This window comes from Coregonus lavaretus (assembly GCF_964263955.1).
Source record: "Coregonus lavaretus genome assembly, contig: HAP1_SCAFFOLD_1816, whole genome shotgun sequence".
Classification (NCBI taxonomy): domain Eukaryota; kingdom Metazoa; phylum Chordata; class Actinopteri; order Salmoniformes; family Salmonidae; genus Coregonus; species Coregonus lavaretus.
The window spans coordinates 14,489-30,884 of NW_028156419.1; the positions used below are offsets into that span (position 1 = coordinate 14,489).

Genomic DNA, 16,396 nt, shown 5'->3' on the forward strand with positions numbered 1-16,396 from the left:
GGCATGGAGTTCACCAGAGCTTCACAGGTTGCCACTGGAGTCCTCTTCCACTCCTCCATGATGACATCACGGAGCTGGTGGATGTTAGAGACCTTGCACTCCTCCACCTTCCGTTTGAGGATCCCCCACAGATGCTCAAATGGGTTTAGGTCTGGAGACATGCTTGGCCAGTCCATCACCTTTACCCTCAGCTTCTTTAGCAAGGCAGTGGTCATCTTGGAGGTGTGTTTGGGGTCGTTATCATGTTGGAATACTGCCCTGCGCCCAGTCTACGAAGGGAGGGAATCATGCTCTGCTTCAGTATGTCACAGTACATGTTGGCATTCATGGTTCCCTCAATGAACTGTAGCTCCCCAGTGCCGGCAGCACTCATGCAGCCCCAGACCATGACACTCCCACCACCATGCTTGACTGTAGGCAAGACACACTTGTCTTTGTACTCCTCACCTGGTAGCCGCCACACACGCTTGACACAATCTGAACCAAATAAGTTTATCTTGGTTCCAGTAATCCATGTCCTTAGTCTGCTTGTCTTCAGCAAACTGTTTGCGGGCTTTCTTGTGCATCGTCTTTAGAAGAGGCTTCCTTCTGGGACGACAGCCATGCAGACCAATTTGATGCAGTGTGCGGCATATGGTCTGAGCACTGACAGGCTGACCCCCCACCCCTTCAACCTCTGCAGCAATGCTGGCAGCACTCATACGTCTATTTCCCAAAGACAACATCTGGATATGACGCTGAGCACGTGCACTCAACTTCTTTGGTCGACCATGGCGAGGCCTGTTCTGAGTGGAACCTGTCCTGTTAAACCGCTGTATGGTCTTGGCCACCGTGCTGCAGCTCAGTTTCAGGGTCTTGGCAATCTTCTTATAGCCCAGGCCATCTTTATGTAGAGCAACAATTCTTTTTTTCAGATCCTCAGAGAGTTCTTTGCCATGAGGTGACATGTTGAACTTCCAGTGACCAGTATGAGGGAGTGTGAGAGCGATGACACCAAATTTAACACACCTACTCCCCATTCACACCTGAGACCTTGTAACACTAACGAGTCACATGACACCGGGGAGGGAAAATGACTAATTGGGCCCAATTTGGACATTTTCACTTAGGGGTGTACTGACTTTTGTTGCCAGCGGTTTAGACATTAATGGCTGTGTGTTGAGTTATTTTGAGGGGACAGCAAATTTACACTGTTATAGAAGCTGTACACTCACTACTTTACATTGTAGCAAAGTGTCATTTCTTCAGTGTTGTCACATGAAAATATATACTCAAATATTTACAAAAATGTGAGGGGTGTACTCACTTTTGTGAGATGCTGTATATACACTACCGGTCAAAGGTTTTAGAACACCTACTCATTACAGGGTTTTTCTTTATTTTTAAAATGTTCTACATAGAATAATAGTGAAGACATCAAAACTATGAAAAAACACATATGGAATCGTGTAGTAACCAAAAAAAGTGTTAAACAAATCAAAGCATATTTTATATTTGAGATTCTTCAAATAGCCACCCTTTGCCTTGATGACAGCTTTGCACACTCTTGGCATTCTCTCTACCAGCTTCACCTGGAATGCTTTTCCAACAGTCTTGAAGGAGTTCCCACATATTCCTTCACTCTGCGGTCCGACTCATTCCAAACCATCTCAATTTGGTTGAGGTTGAGGGATTGTGGAGGCCAGGTCATCTGATGCAGCACTCCATCACTCTCCTTCTTGGTAAAATAGCCCTTAAACAGCCTGGAGGTGTGTTGGGTCATTGTCCTGTTAAAAAACAAATGATAGTCCCACTAAACCCAAACCAGAAGGGATGGCGTATCGCTGCAGAATGCTGTGGTAGCCATGCTGGTTAAGTGTGCCTTGAATTCTAAATAAATCACAGACAGTGTCACAAGCAAAGCACCCCCACACCAAAACACCTCCTCCTCCATGCTTTACGGTGGGAAATACACATGCAGAGATCATCCGTTCACCCACACCACGTCTCACAAAGACACAACGGTTGGAACCAAAAATCTCCAATTTGGACTCTAGACCAAACGACAAATTTCCACCGGTCTAATGTCTATTGCTCGTGTTTCTTGGCCCAAGCAAGTCTCTTCTTTAGTAGTGGTTTCTTTGCAGCAATTCGACCATGAAGACCTGATTCACGCAGTCTCCTCTGAACAGTTGCTGTTGACATGTGTCTGTTACTTGAACTCTGTGAAGCATTTATTTGGGCTGCAATTTCTGAGGCTGGTAACTCTAATGAACTTATCCTCTGCAGCAGAGGTAACTCTGGGTCTTCCATTCCTGTGGCGGTCCTCATGAGAGCCAGTTTCATCATAGCGCTTGAGGTTTTTGCGACTGCACTTGAAGAAACTTTCAAAGTTCTTGAAATGTTCCGTATTGACTGACCTTCATGTGTTAAAGTAATGACGGATTGTCATTTCTCTTTGCTTATTTGAGCTGTTCTTGTCCTTATATGGACTTGGTCTTTTACCAAATAGGGCTAACTTCTGTATACCTTGTCACAACACAACTGATTGGCTCAAACGCATTAAGAAGGAAAGAAATTCCACAGATCAACTTTTAACAAGGCACACCTGTTTTTGAAATGCATTCCAGGTGACTACCTCATGAAGCTGGTTGAGAGAATGCCAAGAGTGTGCAAAGCTGTCATCAAGGCAAAGGTGGCTATTTGAAGAATCTCAAATATAAAATATATTTTGATTTGTTTAACACTTTTTGGGTTACTACATGATTCCATATAAGTTATTTCATAGTTTTGATGTCTTCACTATTATTCTACAATGTAGAAAATAGTAAAAATATAGAAAAACCCTTGAATGAGTAGGTGTTCTAAAACTTTTGACCGGTAGTGTATGTGTGTGTGAGAGCGAGGTGTTGGCATCTACAGTCTGTTAGTTTCTATCAGAGTTTTCCCCTATCTCCCTCCTCCTTTCTTTCTGTTACTCCCCTGGTTAGTTTCTCACTTTCCGCCGTGCTCGGTCATTACACCTGCAGAGTTTAAAATGTCACCCTCTTGAGCAGTGGTCGCAGCAGCGACACTCGTGTAAGGAGCGCTCTGGTCCCCTCTCCAAGGCGTTAAATTAAGCGTTCACTGTGGAGAGACAGAGTGTGCCCCTTTTAGCTCGGTCCAAGCTCTTGTTTGGCCGCCAGACATTTTGGAGCAGGTGCCAGGTGGGAACATCTGGGAGGTGTTTTTGGAGAACGGCATCACGGCAATCTGGCTCTCTTTTGCCCTCCATCCCTCCATCCCTCCCTCCATCCCCCTCTCGCTCTATCCCCCTCTCCCTCCTTCTCTCCATCCCCCTCTCCCTCCATCCCTCCTTCCCTCCATCCCCCTCTCCCTCCATCCCCCTCTCCCTCCATCCCTCCATCTCTCCATCCCCCTCTCCCTCCATCCCTCCCTCCATCTCCCTCTCCCTCCATCCCTCCATCCCTCCATCCCCCTCTCCCTCCATCCCTCCATCCCCATCCCCCTCTCCCTCCATCCCCCTCTCCCTCCCTCCATCCCCCTCTCCCTCCCTCCATCCCCCTCTCCCGCCATCCCTCCATCCCCCTCTCCATCCCCCTCTCTCTCCATCCCTCCATCCCCCTCTCCCTCCATCCCTCCATCCCCCTCTCCATCCCTCTCTCCCTCCCTGCTCCTTGCCCTTAACATCCACATAAAACCTGCAAGGTGTTTTTGGAAAACTACACTGAACAAAAATAGAAACGCAATATGTAAAGTGTTGGTCTCATGTTTCATGAGTTGAAATAAAAGATCCCAGAAATGTTCCATACGCACACAAAGCTTATTTCGCTCAAATGATGTGCACAAATTTGTTTACATCCCTGTTAGTGAGCATTTCTCCTTTGCCAAGATAATCCATCCACCTGACAGGTGTGGCATACCAAGAAGCTGATTAAACAGGATGATCATTACATAGGTGCACCTTGTGCTGGGGACAATAAACGGCCACTTTAAAATATGCAGTTTTGTCACACAACACAATGCCACAGGTGTCTCAAATTTTGAGGGAGCGTGCAATTGGTATGCTGACTGCAGGAATGTCCACCAGAGCTGTTGCCAGAGAATTGAATGTTCATTTCTCTACCATAAGCTGTCTCAAATGTCGTTTTAGAGAATTTGGCAGTACGTCCAACCGCAGACCACGTGTAACCACGCCAGCCCAGGACCTCCACATCTATCTTCTTCACCTGCAGGATCATCGGAGGGGGGAGGGGTTTGTGAGGAAAAACTGGCTCCCCAGTGGGTGGGCCTGGCTGCCAAGTGGGTGGGCCTATGCCCTCCAAGGCCCACCCATGGCTGCACCCCTGCCCAGTCATGTGAAATCCATCGATAAGGGCCTAATGAATTTATTTCAATTGATTGATTTCCTTATATGAACTGTAACTCAGTAACATCTTTGAAATTGTTGCATGTTGCGTTTTTATTTTTATTCAGTATACATGGGATCATGGCATACTGGCTTTCTTCCCTCCCTCCCTCCCTCCCTCTCTCCCTCCCTCCCTCCCTCCCTCCCTCCCTCCCTCTCTCCCTTCACCATCTATAAGACCTGCCTCTGATAAATACTATCATGACTGTAAGTGGGGTTCATTCTCTACATTACATTCCCAATTAAAGAGGAGAACATAGCCTGAAGGATGTAGAACCTAACAGAGGGAGAGAGGAAGGCAGCTGTTTGTCCCTCTCCTTCATCCCCTCTCTTTCTCTCTCTCTCTCCATTTCTCTCTATTTTAGTGTCCATCTCCCTCTCTTCCAGTCCTCCCCGTTTCCATTGACAACGGGAGGTGTGCATATGTGCCGGATAAAGGCAGGGCTTTGACTTGGTGGTGAATAACAAATATGTGAGATACAAACCTCTCTCCAGCTCTCTCTCTCTCGCTCGTTCTTTCTGAGTGGAAAAATATTTTCTCCATGTGTTCCATGCCAAGGACTGAGTGAGGAAGAGGACCTGAAACAGAGAGACAATAAGAGACATGGAGATTAAAGATGATAACAGAGAGAAATCTGACCTAGCAACAGGTTACCACAGAAACCATCCAATTTGATTATTTGATGCAGCTATTTCTCCCTTCCTCCCTCATAGTGATAGCTAATGTCACTGGGGAACATTGTGTTTCTATTCTGACAAGACAAATTCCATGGCCACTCGTCAATGGCTGCATCCGTCATTGTATAGTTAGATTGTAGACATCAACGTAGAGATGTTGCGAGTGTCCACGTAGGGTTAAAGGAGAAACACTTGATTGATAAAGTTTGTCTTTCATCTCTGAGACAAAACAGCGGCAGGTAGGAGGAACACTTTGAAGTGGAGCAGCCGTCTGGAAACCCTGCCCCTGGCACAGAGGATGATCAATGGCATATCCATCCTTCGTCCACTCATCTGTCTATCAGTGTGTCCATCTATCCACCATGCGTTCACCTCTCCGTCGACCCATCCTATCTCCCATTCAACTGTCTCATCCATCCATCCATCTATTCATGTTCCTCAATGATCAAAATGATGGACAGATGAGGATGCTGGCTGACGCAGTGGTATAAGTTCAGGAGTTAAGACTCATGACCGTGGCTTCACCTCTTTCATTCCCCCCTGTCCATGTTCACAGCTGTTACATAGAGCGGAATGTACAGGGCCCTGTGTTTGGGTTAATCATGTCACATGACCTGGATTTCCTGTGTTTGGGTTAATCATGTCACATGACCTGGATTTTAACCTTTATTTTAAGCCTTTTTTTTCCAGAAAGGAGAATTAGACCAAAAATGAATGCAATTGTCTGAGGATGATGCTGGACCATCTGAAATAAAAGATAATGAAAAAGCTTAATAATAATGTGATATAACACTATAACAATACACCTCAAGCTACAATCCTTACAATGTAAAACCCATGCAAACTGATTTAGAGTGGATAAACTACAGCCTTCTAAAATACATTGTGACATTTGCCTATCCAGAATAGCCCATCATATTGTGTTGACTGGATATATTTATTTGTCTTTAACAGTTACACTGTGAATGTGTTAAGAACGCCCTGCTTGTGGGCAACAGATAGATGAAACAGAGAGTGAAAAGTTATGCAACAAAGGGAAGTCACTCAGTACAGACACCATACATTCTGTAAGATCCAACAATACGTTCTGGTTGCAAAGCAATACAACTCCTCCACAGATAAGCCTCGAACATGGTCACTATGACCTAGACAGGAACTACAATAATCTGTAATTATTCTCAAGGTAAAATTGCACGCAAATATGGATTCATGTTTCAAATAAGTCAGTGTGACTCTTTAGAGATGCTATTACAATTCAGTTCCCTCTCAGCCTTGTATTTCATTTTATATGTGGTGCTTTACTGCCCCCTGTTGATCATCAAGGGGATGACATTCCACCTGCTCCTCGAAAGCCGTGGGAATCAAACTTGACTTTGAATTCGAATCTCATTAGGGTCCTGGGAAGTGCTATCGGAAGACTTTGAATCAATGGTCAACTAGTTGTGATCCTACTTGTTTTTTGAAATATTTCCTGGGCAGACAACAAGCATGTAGGACAATTAAATACTGTACGATTCAAATGGTAAGGCTATTATCTAATCAACCCTATAAACATATGGTTTTGCGGACGAGACAGAGACCAAGACAGAGCGAGAGAATGACAGAGAAAGACAGAGACAGTGACCACGTTTACATGCACACCAATATCCCCTTATTATTCGGGATACTCAAGAATTCTGTTTTTGAGTTTACACATATAAACATCATATCCCGTTTACAATAACCCGAAAAATATTGTATCCCGGTTATGATCAAGCAGGATAAGATGCCTGGGGTATGCTGATCTTAAACGGGATACTGTGGCATGTCAACATCCTATCCCATTTACTGTTGTTTTTCGCGGTCTGCGCATGTTCCGTTTCGTGATGTTTTGTGATGATGTTTTCATCTGATTGTCAAACAAATCACTTCAAAAAAGTACACCTGCGCAGTTCGAGCCACCATAATTCCATAATACATTTTTTGCTGATACTCCGTACTGGACCGAACAGTCTACTGACTACTTTCACCCCTAATTTAGACACGTTTCTGCTTATAATTTGCGACATTTGGTAGGCCATATTATAATTTCCGACATTTGGTAGGCCATTTGTTTGTCAACTATTCTCTTCTGTCATAACTTGTTGCCCCAGAAGACTAAATAAAGTAGTGCTCACCAGAATAATGTCTTACATTGATATAATGAATGCATTTGGTAATCTATTTAACACCGCTAGCTAAATTGTTATTTTTCTTTTAGGGACCAGGGAGAAAACGCAATAACACCAAAACAGTGGAAAGATTGGTCCTGTGCGAAATGTCCAAATGTCATCAGTTTGACCGGTTTCAAGGAAATGAAAAGCTTAGAAAACGATGAAACACGTTTCTGATAAAACTGTCTGCTTGCATAACAGTGTCAAAGATAACACATTAAATGCCCATTCGCATTTTCTCAAGAGATGCTGAAGGAAATAAATCCTATTTCTCCCCTACTGTTCCCAAGTCAAAATTAACATTTGTTGTATCATTTTAATATTTTATTAAGCTACATGTGAGAGGTTATAGGACTACAGTCAGTGTCCATATTTCAGTTACTATTCCATTTAACCCATATTAATTTAAATTAGGAATATTCTGTTTATTAATGGGTACATGTGGCGCAGTGGTCTAAGGCACTGCATCGCAGTGCTAGCTGTGCCACTAGAGATCCTGGTTCGAATCCAGGCTCTGTCGTAGCCGGCCGCGACCGGGAGACCCATGGGGCGACGCACAATTGGCCCAGCGTCGTCCAGGGTAGGGGAGGGAATGACCGGCAGGGGATGTAGCTCAGTTGGTAGAGCATGGCGTTTGCAACGCCAGGGTTGTGGGTTCGATAAAGAAATAATGTATGCACTAACTGTAAGTCGCTCTGGATAAGAGCGTCTGCTAAATGACTAAAATGTAAATGTAAATGTAATACTCATGAGTGGGATATCAAAGCTGCATGTAAACAGCTTATCCAGACCTTAAGCAGGATATGAGTTACTATCCGGAATACTGTGCGCATGTAAACATGGTCAGTGAGAGAAGCTGAGAGACAGCGACAGACAGAGATTTCAGAGGCTAGAACTCCTGTGTAAATTCAACCCCCACTGGGCAAGCCTCAGAAGGTCAGTCAGTCAGACAGACAGACAGAGCCAGCCAGCCAGATGGCCAGCCACACGTACACACACATAGACAGATAGGCAGACAGACAGACATTCAGACACACGGCCTGACAGACGAACAGAGACAGACAGACAGACAGACAGACGGACCGACATTCAGACAGACAGACAGAGACATAGGCTAGCCTAGGACCCATTAGCCCCACAGCCTCTCCTTCTCTCCAGTCTCCGTCCTCCCTTACCTCGCCCCTGCTCGCTACTGGCCCACACAATTACCTACAATTATCCTCACTTCCAGCTAAGCAATTACAGCTCTTATTGATCCCAGCCCCCCAGGCCACAGCCCTTTTCTATACCCCACCATCGCAGCCCAGTGGAAGAGGATGGGTAGGGGGACAGAATGACGAGGACATGGCTCATTCTTAAGCGTCATATCTTCACTTCAGCTGTGACGTTGTGCTATGACAGACAGACGCTGTGTGCCAGATTGTCTGTGTTGGGTGATCTCAGTCGAAAAGGTACAATGGATTTTTAGTGTCATATTGTACACATACACATTTTACAGTATATTCAATCTCTTACACTACTATTCAATCTCTTACACTACTAATGTTACCTTTATTTCCAGTCCTGAATATCCTACTGTACATGTGTCCCTATAGGCCTGCTACTGTGATGTGAGATGGGGAGGGGGCGAAGAGGCGCGAAGGTCACAGTTTGGGTACTGTGAAATGTTGAGACAAACTATGAGGCTTGCATCAGCTTTGAATATGACACTTGCTGACATTTAGTGGGACACAAACATACGCTGTTGTCATCACATACTAACGTAAAACATCCATCACCTTGAATGGATGCCAAGGCACCTGCGGAGAGATAGGTTCAATGGTCCTTTACTGCCATCTCCTGTTATTGTGAAGTGGAGGTGCTGGACTCATGAAGCGATTAGTGATGCAACACTACCCTTTTGTGGGCATTGTAAAGAATAGCAACGCTCAGTTGTGAGGCTGCTTTGGGACAGTGAAAACGTTTATCTCTTCAGTGGGTTAAAATGTATGGAAGATATTGGTTTTATCATGTTGAGGCTAAATTTGTAAAACTACATTTGTAAAGAAGTAAAAAAGTAAAGATATGCTTTTAAGTTGAGCCAACGTTTCTGGTAGGCCTATTGTTACTAGTACAGTAACCTAGTTTCTAGGCATTTTTAGGCAATTACATTTGCCTTCATTAGGGAATAACCAATGTTAAAAGAAAGAATGGCAGCAGGAGTAGGTTATGTACCATGTTAACTGTAGCAGCAGCAGTAGGTTTTGTACCATATTAACTGTAATAGCAGCAGAAGAGGACATGTACCATATTAACTGTAGTAGCAGCAGGCATAGGAATGGACCATATTAACTGTAATAGCGGCAGAAGAAGGTTTGTACCATAGTAACTGTAGTAGAAGCAGGAGGGCTATTTTTTAATTTATTTTTTAAATAGGCTACTGTGTTATGCCAAATTTAGCAGAATCTTATTGACAATGTTGTTTCCAATAGCGTCATTGTATTGAATTAGGCTACAAGTAGATTTAGGTTTAGCCTATCATGTGCACATTACAAATCAATGTTGTCAACGAGATAAAACAATACAATTTGATTCAAATAACCCAATTTAGGCAAAAGGCAAATGTTTTAAGAAGAATAGCTCAAAGACTCTGAAAAACCTGTATCAGATTGAAATGGCGTCTCCCCGTTTGGTAATTTAGCCTAAACAAGTACCACACGCCCAGCGTAATGACCACCCGGGACCTCACAAAATATGACATTATTCTGGGCCAGCGGTCTTCTTGCCCAGGGACCCCCTCCCAGGCAAACAGGTAACCCAGGGTCCCCCAACATACCTTACCAAAAATGTTTTGTCTTATCATCAGGTGAATGATAACGGCAAGAAGTAATCAACATTTTAAAATGAATATATTTGGTAGATAGTTTTTCCATTACCTCCCCACATTATAATTGGAAGAAGATAAAATTTTGACAAAATAAACAGAGCTAGATGGATAATAATGAATGAATACTGAACAATATTTGCTATATGTTTAACTTCTTATCAAATAAGAAAAATCTACTTTTGCCGAAGATGCGGTGATCTTTAACTGAAAAGGGGCGTGGTTTACCCGGTCTTCGTGTAGATCAGTGGGACCGCCGAGCTTCAGCTTCCGTGCGTTTTCGGGCTAGCTGTTCTTTGTCCTCCATTAGAGCTCGGATTCCCAGCCCCATCGTACGGCGCAGGCCCGAAGTAGCGCAGCCGCTCTGAGGTTAGTGCCCTACCGCGCAATCTCCAGCTATTTCAGCCCCGGCGCAGCCGCACCAACAAACCCGGCAGCATAGGGGCGAAAAGATGCAGATTGTTTTAGATGCCGATGAGAAAACGAAAACACCGAATATTTGGCATTTTTGACGAAAATACACTTAGCGCACAACTGAGAATAAGTCGAGATAATGCAGCAATAGCGCTGGTGTTGATGTAGGCCGCTAGGCCTGTTATGTATTGTGTGTTACAGTTGTACCTCGAGATGGCGGGTTCGGCGCTACAGTAGCTGCGTTCTTTTAGCTTACCAGTACACAGCACATCTAATTGCATGCGGTGCTTGGTTAGCATACAATATTTGGGATCCTGATGATTCCAATAATTGTTCTAGTTTCTACACAATTGTCCAGTATGTCGCTAAATACTGCGTTTTTATGGTTGACTTGCTAGCTAACGTTAACGAGAGGTATAGCTAGGTTCTTGTCATATCTAAAAGCATCCTCGGAGCTAGTTAACAGTTTTTAGACAGCCTAGCTAACTATATGGCTAGTAAATTAACCATAACGTTTGATCAGAAACGCTGTTAAACATTGTTATCGAAACACATTTGCTAATTTAACTTAGCCACTAACCAGCTAGCTTGTTGTCGTCTATCCACCGCCATCTCATTGAACGGCAGGTTGGGGTAGCGTTAGCTAGCTAGTAGCTATGGTCTGTTAGCAAAATATTCGAGAATGCTGATTAGTGTAGCCTGTTAGTAATGGGTAGCCCGTGAGTTACTGTTCGCTAGTTCATCTCGATGTCAATTGATAGTTTGTCAAGACGAACTGGATGGCTAGCCAGCCCATTCCCGCCCCTGTGTATCTCACTGTCTGTGCAGCCTCTCTCCCATCACATAATTCACACTAGGGCTACATAACGTTATAAAGATGCATCATGCAAGCCATTCAACATATATTACATTCAAGCTTTGCATTTCCTTTCTCCCCCACCCCCAAATATATTCTGAAATGTAATTCATTGGTCACCCAGTGCAATACTCAAATAGCCTTTTGAGTAATAAAGTAATACATGCCTTCTGAATGAATGAACATAGTTGGACTATAGTCAACCTCAGCCATTAGACGTACATACTCATTACATTTATTTAACATAAGTACAGAAGCACTGACCACATTACACATTTGTGGATTACGAGGCCCCCTGGTGGTCCATGAAATATTACTACAGGTAGCTCCAAATGCGTTATCATTAGCTGTGTCATGTATCGCAATAAATCTAGCTAGTACACATTTTCATATATAGCCCAAAGACATAAGAAGCTTTGTTTCATTGAGCCCTGTTAACATACTTTTGTGATAGTATCACAGTAGAAATGTGTGGGGCCTATACACACCCCTGAATGACACGTGCATGTGTGTCTCTGTGTTGCTTGCATCAATATCCCATGTGCCAACTATTGCCATAAAGCACATAAACCCCAAATCTGCTCCAGGAGGCAGGGGGGCTTCTCCTCTATGGCTGTCCCAGCCTGTTGTGTGTGGTGTCAGGTTGTTACGTACTGAGACAGAAAAAATTGAATTCCATGCAAATCGATAAATAAATATGTTTTCTATTTTCTTTCTCTCTCAGTTAGTATTTGAGGCTAGCACCACGCCATGGAGGACCACAACGTTCACCAGACCGAGCATATGACCACCATTGAGGAGCACGCCGTGCAGCAGGTACACGTGGCCACGTACACAGATCACAGCATGCTGAGCGCCGACGAGGACTCGCCCTCGTCCCCTGACGACGACGTCTATGATGACTCGGACATCCTTCACTCGGCCGGCAATGACGAGTTGACCGCACACCTGGCAGCCGCAGGTGAGCCTCGGCCAATTAGAGGAGGGGTCTTTGGCATGATGGAGGACAATCTATTAGTCATAGTAGCAGAGTGAAATGAGCGCTTTGGTCTCTGTCTTGAAGAGGTTACTGTATTCAGGATCTGCTCTGCCAAAGCTAGTTATTTCTGTCTTGAAGAGGTTACTGTATTCAGGATCTGCTCTGCCAAAGCTAGGTCATGGGACCGTTGTACCAGGGTCACACATTACGAAAATGCAAAATTACAGAATGCTGTGTTGAACAGAAAGACATGGTTGCCTGTCATCAAATCAAATTTTATTTGTCACATACACGTGTTTAGCAGATGTTATTGCGGATGTAGCGAAATGCTTGTGCTTCTAGCTCTGACAGTGCAGTAATATGTAACAAGTTATATCTAACAATTTCACAACATATACCCAATACACACAAATCTAAGTAAGGAATGGAATTAACAATAAACACTATCATTCAAAAGTTTGGGGTCACTTAGAAATGTCCTTGTTTTCGAAAGAAAAGCATTTTTTTGTCCATTAAAATAACATCAAATTGATCAGAAATAAAGTGTAGACATTGTTAATGTTGTAAATGGCTATTGTAGCTGGAAACGGCTGATTTTTTTATGGAATATCTACATAGGCGTACAGAGGCCCATTATCAGCAACCATCAGTCCTGTGTTCCAATGGCACGTTGTGTTTGCTAATCCAAGTTTATCATTTTAAAAGGCTAATTGATCATTAGAAAACCCTTTTGCAATTATGTTAGCACAGCTGAAAACGGTTGTGCTGATTTAAAGAAGCAATACAACTGGCCTTCTTGAGACTAGTTGAGTATCTGGAGCATCAGCAATTGTGGGTTCGATTACAGGCTCAAAATGGCCAGAAACAAATAACTTTCTTCTGAAACTCGTCAGTCTATTCTTGTACTGAGAAATTAAGGCTATTCCATGCAAGAAATTGCCTAGAAACTGAAGATCTCGTACAACGCTGTGTACTACTCCCTTCACAGAACAGCGCAAACTGGCTCTAACCAGAATAGAAAGAGGAGTGTGAGGCCCCGGGGCACAACTGAGCAAGAGGACAAAAACATTAGTGTCTAGTTTGAGAAACAGACACCTCACAGGTCCTCAACTGGCAGCTTCATTAAATAGTACCCACAAAACACCAGTCTCAACGTCAACAGTGAAGAGGCGACTCCGGGATGCTGACCTTCTAGGCAGAGTTGCAAAAAAAGCCATATCTCAGACTGGCCAATAAAAATAAAAGATTAAGATGGGCAAAAGAACACAGACACTGGACAGAGGAAGATTGGAGAAAAGTGGTATGTTCGGATCACAAAGAAGAACATTTGTGAGACGCAGACCAAATGAAAAGATGCTGGTGGAGTGCTTGATGCCATCTGTCAAGCATGGTGGAGGCAATGTGATGGTCTGGGGGTACTTTGGTGGTGGTAAAGTGGGAGATTTGTACAGGGTAAAAGGGATCTTGAAGAAGGAAGGCTATCACTCCATTTTGCAATGTCATGCCATACCCTGTGGACGGAGCTTGAATGGAGACACTTTCCTCCTACAACAGGACAATGACCCAAAGCACAGCTCCAAACTATGCAATAACTATTTAGGGAAGAAGCAGTCAGCTGGTATTCTGTCTATAATGGAGTGGCCAGCACAGTCACCGGATCTCAACCCTATTGAGCTGTTGTGGGAGCAGCTTGACCGTATGGTACGTAAGAAGTGCCCATCAAGCCAATCCAACTTGTGGGAGGTGCTTCAGGAAGCATGGGGTGAAATCTCTTCAGATTACCTCAACAAATTAACAACTAGAATGCCAAAGGTCTGCACGGCTGTAATTGCTGCAAATGGAGGATTCTTTGATGAAAGCAAAGTTTGAAGGACACAATTATTATTTATATTAAAAATCATTATTTCTAACCTTGTCAATAACTACATTTCCTATGCATTTTGCTATATTTCCTATTCAAACTCATTTCATGTATGTTTTCATGGAAAACAAGGAAATGTCTAAGTGACCCCAAACCTTTGAACAGTAGTGTATACATATATGGACGAGCAATGACAGAGCGGCATGGACTAAGATACAGTAGAATACAGTATATACATATGAGATGAGTAATGCAAGATATGTAAACATTTACATTTACGTCATTTAGCAGACGCTCTTATCCAGAGCGACTTACAGTTAGCACATACATTATTTTATCGAACCCACAACCCTGGCGTTGCAAACGCCATGCTCTACCAACTGAGCTACATCCCCTGCCGGCCATTCCCTCCCCTACCCTGGACGACGCTGGGCCAATTGTGCGCCGCCCCATGGGCCTCCCGGTCGCGGCCGGCTACGACAGAGCCTGGATTCGAACCAGGATCTCTAGTGGCACAGCTAGCACTGCGATGCAGTGCCTTAGACCACTGCGCCACTCGGGAGACTATAAACATAAACATTATTAAAGTGAGTAGTGTCCCATTTCTTAAAGTGGCCAGTGATTTCTATAGGCAGCAGCAGCCTCTAATGTGCTAGTGATGGCTATTTAACAGTCTGATGGCCTTGAGATAGAAGCTGTTTAACAGTCTCTCGGTCCCAGCTTTGATGCACCTGTACTGACCTCGCCTTCTGGATGATAGCGGGGTGAACAGGCAGGCTTTGGTGGTCAATGTCCTTGATGATCTTTTTGGCCTTCCTGTGATATCGGGTACTGTGGGTGTCCTGGAGGGCGGGTAGTTTGCCCCCGGTAATGCGTTCGGCAGACCGCACCACCCTCTGGAGAGCCCTGCAGTTGCGGGCGGTGCAGTTGCCGTACCAGGCGGTGATACAGCCCGACAGGATGCTCTCAATTGTGCATCTGTAGAAGTTTGTGAGGGTTTTAGGTGCCAAGAGACATTTCTTTAGCCTCCTGAGGTTGAAGAGGCTCTGATGCGCCTTCTTCACCACACTGTCTACGTGGGTGGACCATTTCAGTTTGTCAGTGATGTGTACGCCAAGGAACTTGAAGCTTTCCACCTTCTCCACTGCGGTCTCGTCGATGTGGATAGGGGGGTGTACCCTCTGCTGTTTCCTGAAGTCCACGATCATCTCCTTTGTTTTGTTGACGTTGAGTGAGAGGTTATTTTCCTGGCACCACACTCCCAGAGCCCTCACCACCTCCCTGTAGGCTGTCTCGTCATTGTTGGTAATCAAGCCTACTACTGTTGTGTCGTCTGCAAACTTGATGATTGAGTTGGAGGTGTGCTTGGCCACGCAGTCATGGGTGAACAGGGAGTACAGGAGGGGGCTGAGCACGCACCCTTGTGGGGCCCCAGTGTTGAGGATCAGCGAAGTTGAGGTGTTGTTTCCTACCTTCACCACCTGGGGGCGGCCCATCAGGAAGTCCAGGACCCAGTTGCACAGGGCGGGGTTCAGACCCAGGGCCTCAAGCTTAATGATGATCTTGGAGGGTTACTATGGTGTTGAATGCTGAGCTAAAGTCAATGAACAGCATTCTTACATAGGTATTCCTCTTGTCCAGATGGGATAGGGCAGTGTGCAGTGTGATGCCGATTGCATCGTCTGTGGATCTATTGGGGCGGTAAGCAAATTGAAGTGGGTCTAGGGCAGTGCTTCTCAATTATTTTCTGTTACGCCCCCCCTAGGAAGAAGTAAACATTTCGCGCCCCCCAACTCTCCACCGCGACTGTAAATAGTATAATTTGTCTATAAAATTCTTATAAGTACACCTCTGCATAACATTGTATCCTTATTAACATTAAAGAAAAAATATATAGATCAACTTACAACAAATAATAACTTTATTAACATTGTTTTTTAGTCTGTAACAGAAAATACTTAAAGTGCATCAATTTGCCTGAAATTAAAAAACAAAATTAAATCCTTATTTAAACTGTAGAAAAATTTTGACCATTTGATACTGAAAAATTAAATAAAATATAATCAATAAATAATAATAAATTCAAATTGATCAGCAACATTAACTCAGGAGCACAATATATGAAACACTTTGACCTATAAAACAAAAATGAATAAAACAATTTGT

The 16,396-nt window shown here is 44.0% G+C and overlaps 1 protein-coding gene across 3 annotated transcripts in view; it reads left to right on the forward strand.

Annotated features, from left to right (window-relative positions):
• Positions 1–10,418: 10,418 nt before the first annotated feature.
• The window catches only part of LOC311126362 (nuclear respiratory factor 1-like), a 32,226-nt gene continuing 26,248 nt past the window's right edge, over positions 10,419–16,396 (forward strand). The window contains exons 1-2 of one of the 3 annotated variants that reach the window (XM_084200370.1): positions 10,419–10,489; positions 12,115–12,351. In XM_084200370.1, coding sequence (XP_084056496.1) covers positions 12,141–12,351 — 211 coding nt within the window. In that variant the 5' untranslated portion in view covers positions 10,419–10,489; positions 12,115–12,140. The remainder of the gene's footprint in view (positions 10,490–12,114; positions 12,352–16,396) is intronic. The other 2 variants (XM_084200369.1, XM_084200368.1) reach the window with 2 other exon arrangements.